Source organism: Anguilla rostrata, chromosome 6 (genome assembly GCF_018555375.3).
Source record: "Anguilla rostrata isolate EN2019 chromosome 6, ASM1855537v3, whole genome shotgun sequence".
Classification (NCBI taxonomy): domain Eukaryota; kingdom Metazoa; phylum Chordata; class Actinopteri; order Anguilliformes; family Anguillidae; genus Anguilla; species Anguilla rostrata.
This window is the reverse complement of record NC_057938.1, coordinates 8,835,740-8,851,468: the sequence shown is the minus strand read 5'-3', so window position 1 is coordinate 8,851,468 and position 15,729 is coordinate 8,835,740. Positions and strand designations below refer to the sequence as shown.

Genomic DNA, 15,729 nt, shown 5'->3' with positions numbered 1-15,729 from the left:
CTGAAGTGTGCTTTAAATGAAAGCCTCTTCTCTGTTCTTCCTCAAGTCCTCTCTTCAACAGCAAGCTGGTGGATGCTTTAGTCACCCCCGTAAAATGTCACTGCAAGTCTACACTTGCCCATAGGATGCAGGTATTAGCCTCCTGTTTTAATATGCTGGCTTGTTGTCTGCTTCATACTTTCAACTAACACTTTCTCAATTGAAGTTCAAGCATTTATTTTCATTTTCAAAAGAGTGATCTTTCGAATTACGTAGTTTGAGGATGGCATTTCATGAAACATTACTTATGCCAGGAAGACTTGGATTTCATGTCTGAGTGATGCTTCCAACACAAAAATAGTGTACGTTTCTGTTTTAGTACATTGGCTGGTTTGAATGTTGCAGATATGTACTATAACATGACATAACATAATGCCGAGAACATAATGACAGCGGCGGCAATGTAGTATAACAGGTAAGGAGCTGGTCTTGTAACCTAAAAGTCACAGGTTTGATTCCCCGGTAGGACGCTGCTGTTGTTACCCTTGAGCAAGGTACTTAACCTGCATTGCTTCAGTATGTATCCAGCTGTATAAATGGATGCAATGTAAATGCTATGTAAAAGTTGTGTAGGTTGCTCTGGATAAGAGCGTCTGCTAAATGCCTGTAATGTAATGTAATGAGAACAGGCCATTCAGCCCAACAATGCTTGCCATTTCCCTGACTAAATTGTACATACTGTACAGTAGTGCTCTGATTACCGAGAGACTAGATAGTATCTAACACCCTATCAAGCCTGGTCTTGAAAATCTGCTGAGTTTCTGCCTCTACTACGTGACCTGGTAGGCTATTCGACACATTGGCCACTCTCTGCATGAAAAAATTCTTCCTTATATCTGTACGGAATTGACCTTTTGTTAATATCCATTTATGTCCCCTTGTTCTACTAACAGAACTCCTGAAGAATCTCTTGTAGTTCACTTTGTTGATCCCATTTATGAATTTAAAAGCCTCAATAAAATCACCCCTGTCTCCTTTAACTAAGCTTGAAGAGATTAAGCATCTTAAGTCTTTCCTCATAGCTTTTATCTTTCATACCAGGAATCAATTTGGTTGTAGTTAGTCCCCTTGTTATTTCCTGTTATCATCTAGTAGCCTATAGCATACAGCTGACATAGCAATAAAAAAATATATCAGTCTGTGCATAATGAGGGTATGGTGAGGAACTGGAAGCAGACAAGTCAGACAGAAGATGGGAGGCGTGTTTAACGTTTGTGGGTGATGCAGACTTTTCCCATTAGCGTGCAGACAAGCACAAAGAACAGACAGCCACACGTGCAGCCTGACCCACAATAAACTCACAATGCCACCGCCCTGCTGCTAAACCACTGCTGCCAGCATGGTATGTGCACGCAGGGAATTTCTTGGCACTGAAACACTCTCTTGTTTCATTTCAGGTTTCAACCAGTTCCAGCTAGACCTTCTGAAGAGAGGGACTAGCCTCGGTTCACCCTGGCACACGGGGAAATGAGAAACTAGGAAGTCTCTTTGAAAAGACTTGTGAAACACGGCCTTAGGCAACAAAAAAACGCATGGCAATGGCAAAGCATAAGTCGTCTAAAATAATAGTATCCTTTTTTAATCCTTGTTATTCTTTATATATGGACGGGTGACAAATTAAAGGAAAAACCTGGATAAATGAAGGGAGAAACATAATGAATGCAGCTGCTTCCATACAGGTAGACTGCATGATACAATTAAGCAATTAACATCCTCAAGCTCTGTGGCATGTATAAAATTGCTGAGCAGATCCATTTGATCTCGATTTTAGATCAAGATGGCAAATGGAAAAGATCTAATTGACTTTGAAAGCGGGTTCATAATTGGGGCACGGATGGCAAGAGCTTCAGTCACAAAGACTGTTCAACTGGCCGGTGTTTCAATAGGAACAGTGACTAAAGTGGCATCTGCATTTAGATCTATGGGAAAGACGGCAGTAAATAGTAAGGATTATTGTAACTGTAATGTTACATTAACAATACACTTTAATAAGAGTTGAGAATCGGCACTTTACCCACATGTGAATGGTTTAATCACAAATCTAAAATTGTGGAGTACAGAGCCAAATCAAGAAAAAAATGCTTTGTTGCCAATATAAAAGTATGGTGTGGAGGGGTGGTATGGTTAGGGCGCCATCTGCAGGCAGAGAGGGAGTGGTTTAGCTGGACTGTAACCGCAGCTGTAGGCAATTAATGTAATCGGTAACACTTTATCTGTTCTGCCTGCAGCGAGACCGGGTTGCTGGAATGAGGGACACACACGGGACCTCCTGTCATGTGTTTTGTTTGTTTGTTGGTTTGTTTGTTCATCTATCGTCGTTGAGTGCACAATGAAATCCTGTCTGCGTCTAAGACTTGAGGACTGTGGTTTTTGGGGAGATAAACATTGAGTGATATTTGTTATTTACCTAGCCTCCCCTTCTGACTGCAAAAGTGATTTTGACAAATGAAAATAAAGGCTAAAACCAAGACTAGAGACTAGAGACTGGTCTTTTATGTGCAAACAAAACCTTACAGAAATAAACACCAGAGGAACAGTTAACACCTGTTAGTCATCTGTTGACCTACTTTTGCACAGCAGAAAATAAGGTGAATCAACCCAAAAATAGCTGTTTCTGAAAAATGGTAAAACGTGTAAATACCTTGAAGTAAAATCTAATTGTCTGTACCTTTGTCATAAATTCAACTTTTGATTTCAAATCCAAATACTTAAGTATATAGGAAAAATAACAAATTTGACTCTACTGTTCCCATACTTTTGGAGGGTACTGTATATATACACACATTGACTACTTTATTAGGTACACATATATAGTAGTGGGTAGGCCCCTCCAAAAGTTTTTCACAGTATGGATTTAACACGTTGCTGGAAACATTCTTTAGGGATTTTGGTTCATGCTGACTCAATACCATTCATCATGCAGTTCTTTTTTCGGCCATTTATTCTGCAAGCCTCCTATTCCACCTCATCCCAAAGATGCTGTGTTGGACTGAGATCTTGGGACTGTGCAGACCATTGGAGCTGGCCAAGGGTGGCCAAGAGATACATTTTCTGTAATTCTCCTAAATCCACTGCAGCTTTAAAAACCAGCCACAGCCTGGAGATGTAGTCTTTGGAAGTGATGCACCGGCAGAGGGGGCGCTCGGTCCTCCGTGTCAGTGGGGCTTGGTCCTTCAGTCAGGACAGTGAGGTACAACTGGAACTGGGCCCTGCTGGCTCAAAGCATTAAACAAATGGCTCCACACACTTATAACAGGGAAACACACCAGCTTACAGATTGAGCCAGAACAGCTTGGCCGCAATCAATCAATTGATTTTCTAAGAAAGAAAAATCGATTATTTTCTAAGAGAACATAGCTCAGTCTGTATTACTCTACTCTGAAATAACTAAAAACTAAAAACTCTTTGAGGCACAAGCATAAAAAGCACAGTATAATAAGCTGAAACGAGTCCAGCTTCATTTTTAAAATTCATGAGAGCAGTTTTGCTCACATTATGCATCAATATATTACCATTACCACAGGAAATTCATAAAAACTACTTACAATCATGTTTGTGTATCTGTTTTAAAATGTGTATTTATTTTATTTATTTTTTTTGAAGTGAATGTAAACTATTTTTATATACAGTGCTGAAAACATTTTTTATAATTAGTATATGCATTTTTTGAAAAAGGAAACATACTTTTAAACACATTTAAAATATTTTTGAATACCTTTTTCAATAGAATAGAATTAAAATGATTTTATTTACGAAAATATATTAAAAGATAAAAAACATAAGCCATTGCAATAATCTTGGAAGTGCTTTTGAATACAATAGTAAAAACAGCTTTGTTTTTTTAAATTCCCAGGCTAATTTCCCTACCATTTTTCAGGGCAGTGATGTCAAATTGTGCACTAATAATTTTATAAATTGTTCTCTCTAGTTTGCAAATTGTAGGTTAGAAATATGTAAAATCCCATAATGTCACATAACAGAAGCAACACAGAAGATTGTAGGTAAAGCCCTGCCCACATAGAAACTACCACCTTTCCTTTGCTCAACACTGCCATCTAGGTTCCTGTAGTGTTGTTGCACGTAAACATCTAGTTGGTGTTTATTAAGCGAAACCTCATATCAGCAATTTTTTAAATAGTCAGAGCTAAACTGTAAAAACTCAATTAATTTTTGAAAAAATAAACTGTAAATTGTACGGATATGTTGAGTAGTTAAATGCCGCCCAAGAGGAAATTAAGAATCTGGACATATTACAGACAAAATGGAATCCAGTATAATTGCATGACCCCATTCCCTCATTTTAAATCAACATCTCTCTAAGCTCTGAAAGAAAGGAGCAAAGGTCATGGTGTTAGCTTCTCTTCTGGAGTTCCTGTGTTCAGACCATCAGCAGCTTCACTGTCAAGCTGTTCAACGGGTGCTGACGTGTCCCTGCCCGTTGCAGTAACAAGACCACAGAGATGAACAAAATTGGATGCCTTGCACCCACATTCAAAATACCATAGCCTCTGTGGCCCCCTCCTGCTCAGCTTTCCTCACATGAAGAGTGAGAGGCCAAAGGGACAAAGAAAGTGAAACAAGAAAATACCTGACACCATTGGCAGCTAGAGTTCTTTTTTCCACATACTGGAAACTACTTAATGAGCAGATGCAGGAAAGGAGATTCAACACTGTTGCATCAAAAAAATTGCAAACCATGTTTTTAAATAAATGTGCATTTATTGATTTGCTTCTGTAAAAAAATAAAATAAAATAAAATACAGAGTTAAAGAGAGTCTGTGACGACCAGGGTGTCCTGTCTGCAGGAGTGAGTGAGTCAGTGGACAGTGCATCTGTGATAGCCATGGCTCTCAACAGGGATACTCAGCCAGTGTCCACATAATACAAGTCACTGGGTGGACATGTAACTGTGTATTTGAACCCTGATGTTATAGAAAGCATTTTAACAGTAGTTCATTAAACAGACAACCTGAGAAGAAAACACAGCTACGCAATATCCCTCGTGCATCTTCATTGCTGCCCCCTTAAAACGTAAAAAAAGCACAAATACTGTTCAACATCCACTCCTGGACTGCACTAGAAAATAAGACAAGCCATCCATTTTTTTTACTTGATACAATTTTTGTAAAACTTGTGTAGATTTATTTCCTCATGATTTGAAGTCACTTGAAAGTGAAAAGCATTTATTCCTCTGATACATGACTGTGAGCTAGTATATACTTTTTTACATAACAGGCCAGAGAGCCCTGCAGGAGACAGGGTCAGAGGTCAGTTACAGTTTCAGTTCAGTCAATTCACAAAATGAATTGGAAAAAAACAGCTATGATGTTCAAAGCGGATGTTTCTACTCATGAACTGGATTTTATTTCATTTTGTGAATTGACTGAACTGAAAATGGAGTTGACCCCAGGCCTGAAAGGAAAGATAGCATTAATCGCAGGCGATAGCATCTCTCACTTAAGACAACTGGTTGCTTATACATGCTTGATGTCTTGGAAAGAAGAAAACCAGAAGTAACTTGAAGATTGTGGGCTAACCATAAGGGTTAGCACTCATGTCCGGTCTTTGCAGAATGGGTCATGATTATAGCCGTAGCTCCAATCCTGTGATGTTCAAGCTCTGAAAGGCTAAACCTGACTGAGCCACTCAGCAGCCAACAGAGTTGCACGGATTCGCAATTGGACTAGTTAAACATGATGAAGAAGATCGTGCACATTTTCAAAAAGCAGATAACCATATGTGTGAGGTATTATGTGCACAAATACAATTTAGTGATAAGTGTAACATTACACTTTGTGATCTTGAGGTTATAAAATGGAATACATTGAGACTGATTGTCATTACCATACTGAATATAAATTCATTTAAGATTAATCCTAATTTAGAGAACTTGTAAATCCACACAAATGTTGTTCAATATCAGTTAAATGTGTGGAAGTACATTGTTTCAGGAACTCATGAACACTTTAGAGTCCTTATTAAAATGAAAGCAATAATAAAATAAATGAAATAAATACAATATGGCCGAGTCATGAACATGATTATTAATACCAAAGGACCATGTGACACCCTGCCCCCTTCGCATTTTCAATGATGTATGCACGTTTGTACCAAATTGCTAGACCCTCTGACCCATTCAAAAAGGGCCACAGAGCCTCCAGTCCACAGTATGTTTTCACATCACCAAGATGGAAACATTTCATGGCTGTCTCCTGTCACCAATTGTTTCCACATGTCTGAAAAAGAGGGCGATGGCGGTGGGAAAAAAATTTTCCCTCACAGGAAATCACTTAATGACACTGAAACCATAAGCAAACCGCAGTTTCCATGGGCTGTAAGATGGGATCAGACGGACACATTATAAAGGCAGTCTAATACAACATGTACTTACATATAATAGGCCAAATGCCATAAACATTTGCAATGTGCCATAAACATAATTAAATTACTAAAGATTACATATTGGTCAAATGTGAACGTTCCTTATATTTGGACATTAAACAAAGCTACAGTGTTTGGTCCTAATGGCATACATTTGATTATAACAGTATAATAAGTGATTAAGCGATCTTAACCTATCCAAGTTCACCAAAAATGTGCTGATTAACTGAAATAAATCATCATTGGGACAATTACATAATTTCACATTGGATTTGAAATAAAACATACAGTGTAGACTGACAAAGGTAACGTGTAGACTGTCAGCTTTAATTTGAGCATATTTACATGTATTTAGGACCCACAGACATCACCAGATGCTAGGTGTCCACCATGGTGATGCTCTGCCATACCTGTACTACAGTCACCTTCAGTTCCTATTTGTTTCTGGGGCTTTTTGCCTTCAGGTCTGTCTCCAGAAAATGAAACGCATGTTCATTTGGATTCAGGGAAGGTGACTGACATGGTCAGTCAACAACATTCCACTTTTTGGCCCTGAAAACTCCTTGCTTGCATTAGCAGTATGTTTACAGTCACTGTCTCACAGTAAGGTGAAGTGCCATCTAATGAGATTTTTTTTTTCAAATCCAATGTGCTGGAGTACAGCACCAAAATAATAAAAATGGTCACAGTCCCAATATTTTTGCATTTAACTGTAAATAACTGCACTCTTCCAAAAAATGGATAGGCAATAAGTGTCTTTTCCTATTCTTTTCCATTTTTCATTTTCAGTTCCAAACTTGATTGGTAAATATCCAACTACCTCTCTTTGTTCCACCATGGCTTCCAATACTGTGATAACATCGTAGAACTTACCAGGTATTGCACTGTTAAGTCTCATAACTGACCGCCAGCATGGTTATTATGACAGCAAATACCAATGGGAATGTGTGCGCTATTCTAAAACACCCATTTATGCCACCTGCATATATATTCACAGGTCACATAATGCAACTGGCCAGAGAATATTGAAGTATGGCTAAAGGTCTTAAATACTGCACTATTACTCTGCAGTACTCTATGTTCAACCCAGTGCTGCTTAAAGGGATATTTCCCTTTGGAGTAATTGAGAACTGGAAAAGAGGGAGGAATGGCACTGCCATTAATGGTCAAAAGAGACATCTGACGTTGCTAGTATTCACGCTATGCAAATACAATGGGGTAAGCTCCACAAAATTATTTGTGTTACACCAAAGTGAAATATCCCTTTAACATCTGCCTATTTAAAGCACATATGAGCACACAATGTGCCAATAACATTAAGGCCATTTCATTTTTTTACCCCTGCATAATATAGATTACACAGCACTTTTATATAACACTTAATAATGATATAAATGCTACAGTATAGCAGTCAAGCTTGTCAGATTAAGACATTTGGTATTCTGTAGCGAAGAGATAGATCACTCCGCTCTCATTTGTTCTCTGACATCCGAAGGCAGCGTTTCAAACAAGGCATCTTCCACAAGAAGGCCATTCCGTTTCAGGGCCTGGCAGGACACCAGCTCCGCAGGCAAGCTGTCAAAATGGTTGCCTCTGAGTTCCAGGTGCGTCAGTGACACCAAGAAAGAAATCTTTGGGGACAGTTGGGTCAAAGCATTCATCCCCAGCTTGAGGGTTTTGAGCTTTTTGCAGAAGAACAGTTCATCCGGAAGGTTCTCTAGCCTGTTGGACGACACAGAGAAGTACTGCAGGCTCTGAAGCACCCCGATCTCAGGCGGGATGAAGCAAATCTCATTGTTGGACAGGTCCATGTAGCGCAGCTTGTGGCAGAGGAAGAGATTGGAAGGAAGTACCTCGATCTTGTTGTGGCTGAAATAGAGACGCTCCAGGCTGCCTAGTTTCTTGATGTGATCAGGAATATAGGTGATGCTGTTGTGCCACAGCTTCAAGCTAACAAGCTTGCGAAGGTGCTGGAAGCTGACGATCTCCTCAATAGTCTTGAGGTTGTTCTCCCTCAGGTCCAGCTCTTGCAGATTTGAGAGGCTGAAGATGGCATGGGGGATACGGTCCAGCTCACAGTGCACCAGCTCCAGGTGGACCAGGTGTACCATCTTCTTCAGGTTGTTGAACACGACCAACTTGGTGCCGTCATTGTGCACATAGAGCCGCTGTAGGTGGCTGGACACATCCACAATAGCCTGCGGTATTTTGGCGAAGTTGCTCTTCAGGTGGAGGGTCTTGAGGGCCTTGAGCTCACGTAGGGACTCAAAGGTGACATTCCTGGATATGTCGTGGCTGAAGAACCCACTGAGGTAGAGCTCTTCCAGGCTGCGCATGCCATATATCCAGGATGGCAGCTCCCTGCTGTCATCAAATTTCACTCGTAGCACCTTCAGGTTCTCCTTCAGAAAGGCAAGTGCAGCACTGTGGATTTTGAGGGAGCTCTGGTATAAGGTTAGCTCCTGGAGATCCTCAAGTTTTGAAATGGAGGCTGGTATTGTGACATTATTTATAATCTCCAGCTTCAGAGACTGGAGCTCTGTCAACTCGAAGACGGTGTCAGGAAGGCCAGATAGCATGAAGAGCGAGAGTTCCAGCCTGTTGTTGGCATTGGTCTTCAGCTTTTGACGCAGTTTCTGAGCCGTCCACTCATGGTTCAGGTTGAGCTGCTTTAACTTATTTTCACTGACTTCAGAGAGAAACACAGCAAACCTTTTGGAGTACAGAGGATCGTACTGGTCAATTATGTGTAGCATGAAGGCAAAGTCATTCTTTACATCTGGAATGTCACTTATCCCTGTCTCCTGTCGCACATACTCAAAAGAATACTCCTTGAGAGATCGGTAAAACAACCAGTACAATGTGTAAAGGCACGTAAATCCATAAACCCCCACAAAGCAAAGGTAACAGTAGGCCAGCTTTGAGAATAGGTGAGCAGTTGTGTGATTACACCAGAAATGCCCATAACCCGTCATATCCTTGATATTCACGTCACATGGCACCGTGATCTTCACCTCAGGCACCAGGATGCTGTTGTAGATGATGATCAGGAGGAACTTCAGAACCTTGAGCACGTTCTGCCGAACATACATTACATAGAGCAGATCTCCCTCTTCCACATGCAAGCGGAATTTTTTTATCTTTTCGAACAAGGCCTTAGCTTGTTCTCCTTCCTTTTTGTCCAGTACGCTTGCATCTGGCTTATTTACGATTAGCTTTTCTGGGATGGACCTGAGGGACTGGGTCTTCTCCAGATTGACCAGATCATCCTCCACAGTGGGCATATTGACAGTGGGCCCACTGTCAATCTCCCTTTTTTCATCATTCCCTGCTGAGTTTTCCCCTGATACCTCTGACAGGGCCCTAGTGGTCCAGGGTGAATCAAAACACTTTCCCAAGATAGAAACAAAGTGCTCTATTTTTGAGCTAGAGCCTGGGAATTTGAACCAGAAGTTGCTACAAACCATGAAGACAAGCGTGTGTATGAGGACTAGGTAGGGGAAGTACTTAGCATACCAATGCAGTGCTTCCTCATAGCACCTCTGATTAATGTAGCTGTACTGCTGAAGGTCAAGGTTGTTCTTCAGGCCCTTCAGTTCTGTTTGGTGTGGAACGGCCACGGTTTGGTTTGGTGCAGGTGTTTTTGTTGGTAGGCAGATGATTTTGTCTTGCATTATCTAGAAACGAAAAGTTAACATAATAAATCATCACCACCACCAAATGTCTCTGCAGCTGGAAAGAGTCACTAGCACTTAATGCAGAAGAGTCATTGGGGAAGGCTGGGCCATGAACCACACTGCCGACTGAAATCCAGTCCCAGAGAGACATTACAACTAATTATGTGTGACACTTTGGGACATCCAGCCATAGGATAAGGACACCAGAAAATAATGTAATAAATAGAGTTCTTAATTCAGGTTCACATTTAAAATAAAATCTAGCTCCCTTAATAGGAGAAGAACACTGCAAGGCAAACAGTATAAGGTTGCTACCAGACTCTATAACAATGTCTGTGACCTCAGCTGGAGATGAGTGAGTCATACAGGAAATGAGAAATTATGGTCAGCACTGAGAGCCATTCCTATTAACAGGCATGCATTCCAATGTGCCCAAAACTTTCCTCTTGCTTTCCTTCTGTACCTTCAGCGCCATAACATTTTATTACATAACAAGAAACATATTTACTAATGAACCCTAAAAAAATTTCAAAAAGGTTTTAAGGATTTTGCCCCGCCACATCTTGGTCGGGCAATAATTCTTCATTTCCGTGCTACTGATCAAATTACGAAGCTGTACTCCCTCCACAAGACAGACAACCTCTGTTAAAGAGCTCACAATATGAAATGACCACCATCCGGCTCTGGATAAAAGGTCATGAAAGGCCTTGGCTGCAAAGTCTCTCCGACAAAAGCAGCATATAATAAGCACTATCCATCCAGTGATCTGCTGACTGAGGCCCTGTGGGTCCACAGACTTCCCTGCTTCAGGCGCACTGGACCTGTATGAAGCACTGAGTCATGCACAACGTACATCTCTAACAACTTTCTTCTTAAGCATTTAAATACTACTTTGGCTTGAATAAAAGCTGTATCTCTTTATTTCAAAATAAGAATAAGGGCTTCATTATGGCAAAAATAAAATTAGGCAAATCTAATATTTTATAATCAGGCTGCATTTAATTTAGTGATCAGACTAATTAGTGATATACTGAGCAGGCATATAGTCATTGCATGATTCAATATGCAGAAGAAAAGAGACAAAAAAAATATGTACATAACATACACATACATACTCACGTCAAAATTTATAAAAACATATATTCCAAATATTAATTACACATTGCATGACATACTAGTTTTAATCCTAGACAAAAACCTGAACATGAATATTAATCATGAGGATGTTGTTGCAAACAACTTTTAGACAAATGTTCTTATCTGCTGTTTATGGACCCCAAAATTTGATGACAGGTGCTAGAAATGAGTATGGCTCGTATCTGAAGACACTGTCATTTGCGAACATAGAGCTTGCAAATGCACTTCAATTTCCCTGCCATTAATTACCTTGCGGCTGGTTTTCCATTAGTTCATCACACTATGCGTGAAACGTGGCTAAGTGATTGGAGCTGAGTCAAAATGGCAGCTGTTTCCTTTTGATAAGTGGGTGGCATAAATAATACATGGTGGACAATCTACTTAAAACAGATGTTACTGTCACTCTCGTGATGGGAAACGAATATGCCCCTTGGGATAAAACAACCAGCACTCTAAGTGGTTTCAATCGATTAAAAGGTCACAATTTTCTAATTAACTTGGTTCATGTCAAAGCACTTGTGCAAAATGGAGAAAATGGTAATGCTTAGTATTCAGAATAAAAACCTCAAATATCCAAATGTGTGCCAAAACACAGCAGATATCCCCATGACATATTTAATGCAATTGTGATCTTAACCTCCTGAGACCCAGACCATGTTTTTGTTTGCATTTTTAATTTCTACTTTCAATTTGTAACTAGTAGCACCTGATAACTATGGAAACTAAGCAATGTCATTAAACAGGATATAATTTTTGTTAAAATTATATTATGGACAATGTGTCTACATTCACAGAAAATTATATAATTAATACATGATATAATACAATTAAAATTAATTAAAATGAATGCAATTTAAATTCCCTTCTACTGAAAAACACATGAAAGTCATCAGTGTGTATCAAACAGACTATTATCAATGTAAAAACCTTGCATTGCATACAAAAACAGATATCTGATGCTGCAGTGAATTTTTGAACATTTCTTCATATTTGGATCCCTATTGTGTCACCATGGGGTCGGACTGGGTCAAGCCTTCAGGGCTGGAGCCTTGATAATACTGTTGGTGCCTACACCAAGTTTCCTAACTTTAGAAATGTTTTTGGGGTTATTGGCATTTTGTGATTAGCCCCACACACTGCAAATTCATTGGATTGTCACCCAGACAGATTTTGACATAACCACAAAAAAATAATACCTGTATAAAGGTATGTGAGTTGGGCCAAAATACCCAATTTCATGCTAATTGTTCAATTTCTGTATGAGAAGAATCATTTTAAGTGGGTTCAGAAAATTCAAAATACTTAACCTTGCCATCATTTCATGAATAACTCACCTGTATGATGCCCCCTCACCCCTCCCCCCCCCCCCCACACCCCCCAATCCTCTGACCCCCGAGACAACTGACCTGCAGAGTGCACCCGAACACCCCAATCATAAGCATGATGACGGAGAGGTAGTCTGTGAATACATCCCACCACGGTTTCAGCACACGGAACGCCGGCTGCTGCTGCACCGTGAACTGCCGGAACTCAGTCACAGGAATCATGGTTCCTGTGGCGGCAGAGGACAGAATTAACAACGGCACCAGCCATGACTGTACAGAGGTGAATGCGTTGGAATGCAAGTAGGCGGGGCGTGGTCCATTTTTAATAACAGTTTGATTACACAAACTGTTTTTTTGTTTTTTGTTTTTTTTACTACAAGCAGAAATGCATGTTGACCTTCTGTGGTAAGCAACCTCAGCCAAAATATTATATCAAGATTAAAGACGGGTATGATTGCAATGGATTGTATGGACTTCCAGGGTATTCTAGTGTGATTCATGATGTGGCAAATATAGCATTAAACAACATAACACAAAGCAAAACCTAAATACATTTATTCAATATGTACAGCCTCTGTTAGACTCCAAAAGGGTGCTGTATTCTGTGGAATGCCACAGAAGGTTTTCTACTACCCTTCCTCTTAAACGGGGAGGAGAAGGACACTAATTAGACTGAGATAACAATTACTGTCTGAAAGGAAGGAAATGCAGTGGATGCCAAAAAGTCCTCGATCATTGTTAAGTATTACTAGTTTGCTTGAACCAATTTCATTGTCTGGTTGTATGATGTATGGTTTAGGCGAAATAAAACATTTTAGATATAAATGTTTGTCTAATGAAGATGTAATAGTGATGCCCTGATCATCCTGTTTACAATATTATAAAACTTATATATACTGTGAAAACGTATTTTGCATTTAATTTCAGTATAAATTAAAAATGCACATTTTACCTCTAGAAAACAATGCGGGTGACAGGTAAGTATATTATCAATGACTAATAATTTATAAAAGTATCTTAAAAATCTAAAACATTCATAAGTATTTACCATTACTGATATCAAATGGCATAGATTCACAGTAAATGGGTGCACATCCTTTGTCATCTCACCATCAATGTCAAATATGGTTTTACCATGACATACGGCAGCCATTATCCACTCTTCAAGTTTGACATTTACTTTTCCTTTGAGGCCACAGTTAATTAGATTTCAGCAAATGAGGATTGATATTCAGTAAATGACATTAAGAGGTAGCTTTGCTATTGGCGTAATGTTTAAATGGGAATTGTCCCAGAACCAAGAAAATTGTGTTCAACACCATCCCTACTGAGACCAATACATAGCATTATTAGTCAAAACGTGTGTTTAGAGCTCGGGTAACATCATACCAAGATTAAAAATGACCTGTTCCCCACAGTTCAATTAGAATCAGTATGAGAACATCAATTAAACGATGTTAATAACCTGAATCACCTGAACTCCGAAGCGTTACATATAACAGGCAGCTAGTACTAGCCTACGCTAAAATCCTTCATTATTTTAAATCTATGTTTTAAATTTAAAAATTCCAGAAAGCTTCGTTATAAAAAGGGCACTAATTGCCTAAATTATTTATCAACAGCCATTAATGTTTTTGTTGTTTACAATGTGCCTAACCTGACTAGATGATAATCGTTCTGAACTATCCACGGTTATAGAGTTCATAATGAATTCGTCTATTCTTCATTTTGACGTCATTGTAAAATAGATTAGGCTAATTCAACAAGCACAAGTTAAACAAGTCAAAGTGCTTCAAATATGATTCTCAGGCTAAACGTTATTAGCCATGAATGTCTCAGCTGTAATGAGCTCAAGTAGCCTATACCTGAACTCATTCATTATAGGCTGGTCAAAATAAATCTGTGTTACGAGAAATTACAGTAGCCTAGAGGCTATCCATAATGTAGTATTGATCCCAGGGCAGTTTACCTTTAACGAAAAGTTAGCTTTCTTCTCGAACAAGCTTACCCCACAGCATAACAACCGCTTCTTTACAAACTAACAACTATATTTTTCAGTCTTCATATTTTCCACAAAGCAGCTGGCAAAATAGATGTTCTTACCCCAGTTCAATGCATTCCACAACCCGTCGGTGCTTTGTTATGGTACGTGGGATACGTCGCTTGTGAGGGATGCCGCATGTCCTCGCGTTGCAGTGTAATCGCTGCGCTTCCCGTTATTTCTGGAGCTGCGCCTACGCTGTCTGCACCGACGGCGGTAGGGCGGGGACTTTGGGAAGCTCTGGCGCACCGATGCCAACTTGGCAACTGTGTCGTCAGATTGAGCAACTTCTCAGACCCCTTTAGCGACATTTTCCGCAGAAAACAGTCGCCAACACCGCTTGGTGGGTCTGCAGTCTGTCTTCCTACAGCGGACATAACAGTGGCTGGTTAGTGAGTGCACATAGAAAGTCGGCCGCCCACAAATGACAAACACGTTTTTGTATGCAACATGTCTGCTAGCCGACTAGTGCAGGCTGCATGGTAATTGCTGTCTGTAGGTCGGTTTCATTTCGTAGTCAATATTTTTATTTATTTGTTTTATTTCTATATTTAACATTTTAAAATATTTTCTCCTTGATTCACTCGTTACTATCTAAATTGGCATCGTTATTCAGAGCAGCTGGATATCGCCTGAAGCCAGGTTAACTATCTTTGTCAAACATAGGCCTACCTAACCCCTGTGTTCAGGATTCACACCTACAGCCCTCTGGAAACCAATTTCAGAACTGTAGCACTGACACATATCTGCTTCACATCTTATCTGCAGCTGCTAAATAATTGCTGCACACAGGGCGTGTCTTTTCAGTCTCACTTCTTCTGTGCTACCATTTCACTGGCGTCTCTCTGCTACTTCAGTTCACTTCACTTGTTGTTCTTGCATACCACATTAACCATAATGTTTCTCAGTAATTCAGTATCATAGCTAGGCAAACAACTCTCTTATCCCCCTGAGATCATTGTCAGCTGGGATGCCATTACTGTAATTTTTGCTAATATTTAAACACTTATATTTAAACACCAAAATGAGACATTCTGCTACTAAAAGACCATTGATGCAACTCAGTGCACATTTAATGAGAATTCAATGATTTGGGTAATCTTACCCACTTGGTCATATTTTTAGAATT

General features: G+C 39.7%; 1 protein-coding gene across 1 annotated transcript; it reads right to left on the bottom strand.

The window, feature by feature from the left end:
* Nucleotides 1–4,738: 4,738 nt before the first annotated feature.
* Nucleotides 4,739–14,850, bottom strand: LOC135256429 (volume-regulated anion channel subunit LRRC8C-like). Its single transcript, XM_064338181.1, has 3 exons — nucleotides 14,663–14,850; nucleotides 12,641–12,786; nucleotides 4,739–10,097 (listed from the first exon to the last, which is right to left on the bottom strand). Exons 2-3 carry the CDS (start codon nucleotides 12,779–12,781, stop codon nucleotides 7,881–7,883), a joined length of 2,358 nt encoding a protein of 785 aa, XP_064194251.1. The 5' UTR covers nucleotides 12,782–12,786; nucleotides 14,663–14,850; the 3' UTR covers nucleotides 4,739–7,880.
* Nucleotides 14,851–15,729: the final 879 nt, after the last annotated feature.

Excerpts from the sequence above, each read along its gene's own strand:
- LOC135256429 (XM_064338181.1), bottom strand. The coding sequence starts at position 12,781 with ATGATTCCTGTGACTGAGTTCCGGCAGTTCACGGTGCAGCAGCAGCCG. Across the intron at positions 10,098-12,640 it reads TGTTCGGGTGCACTCTGCAG|ATAATGCAAGACAAAATCAT; the intron begins GTCAGTTGTCTC and ends TTTCGTTTCTAG.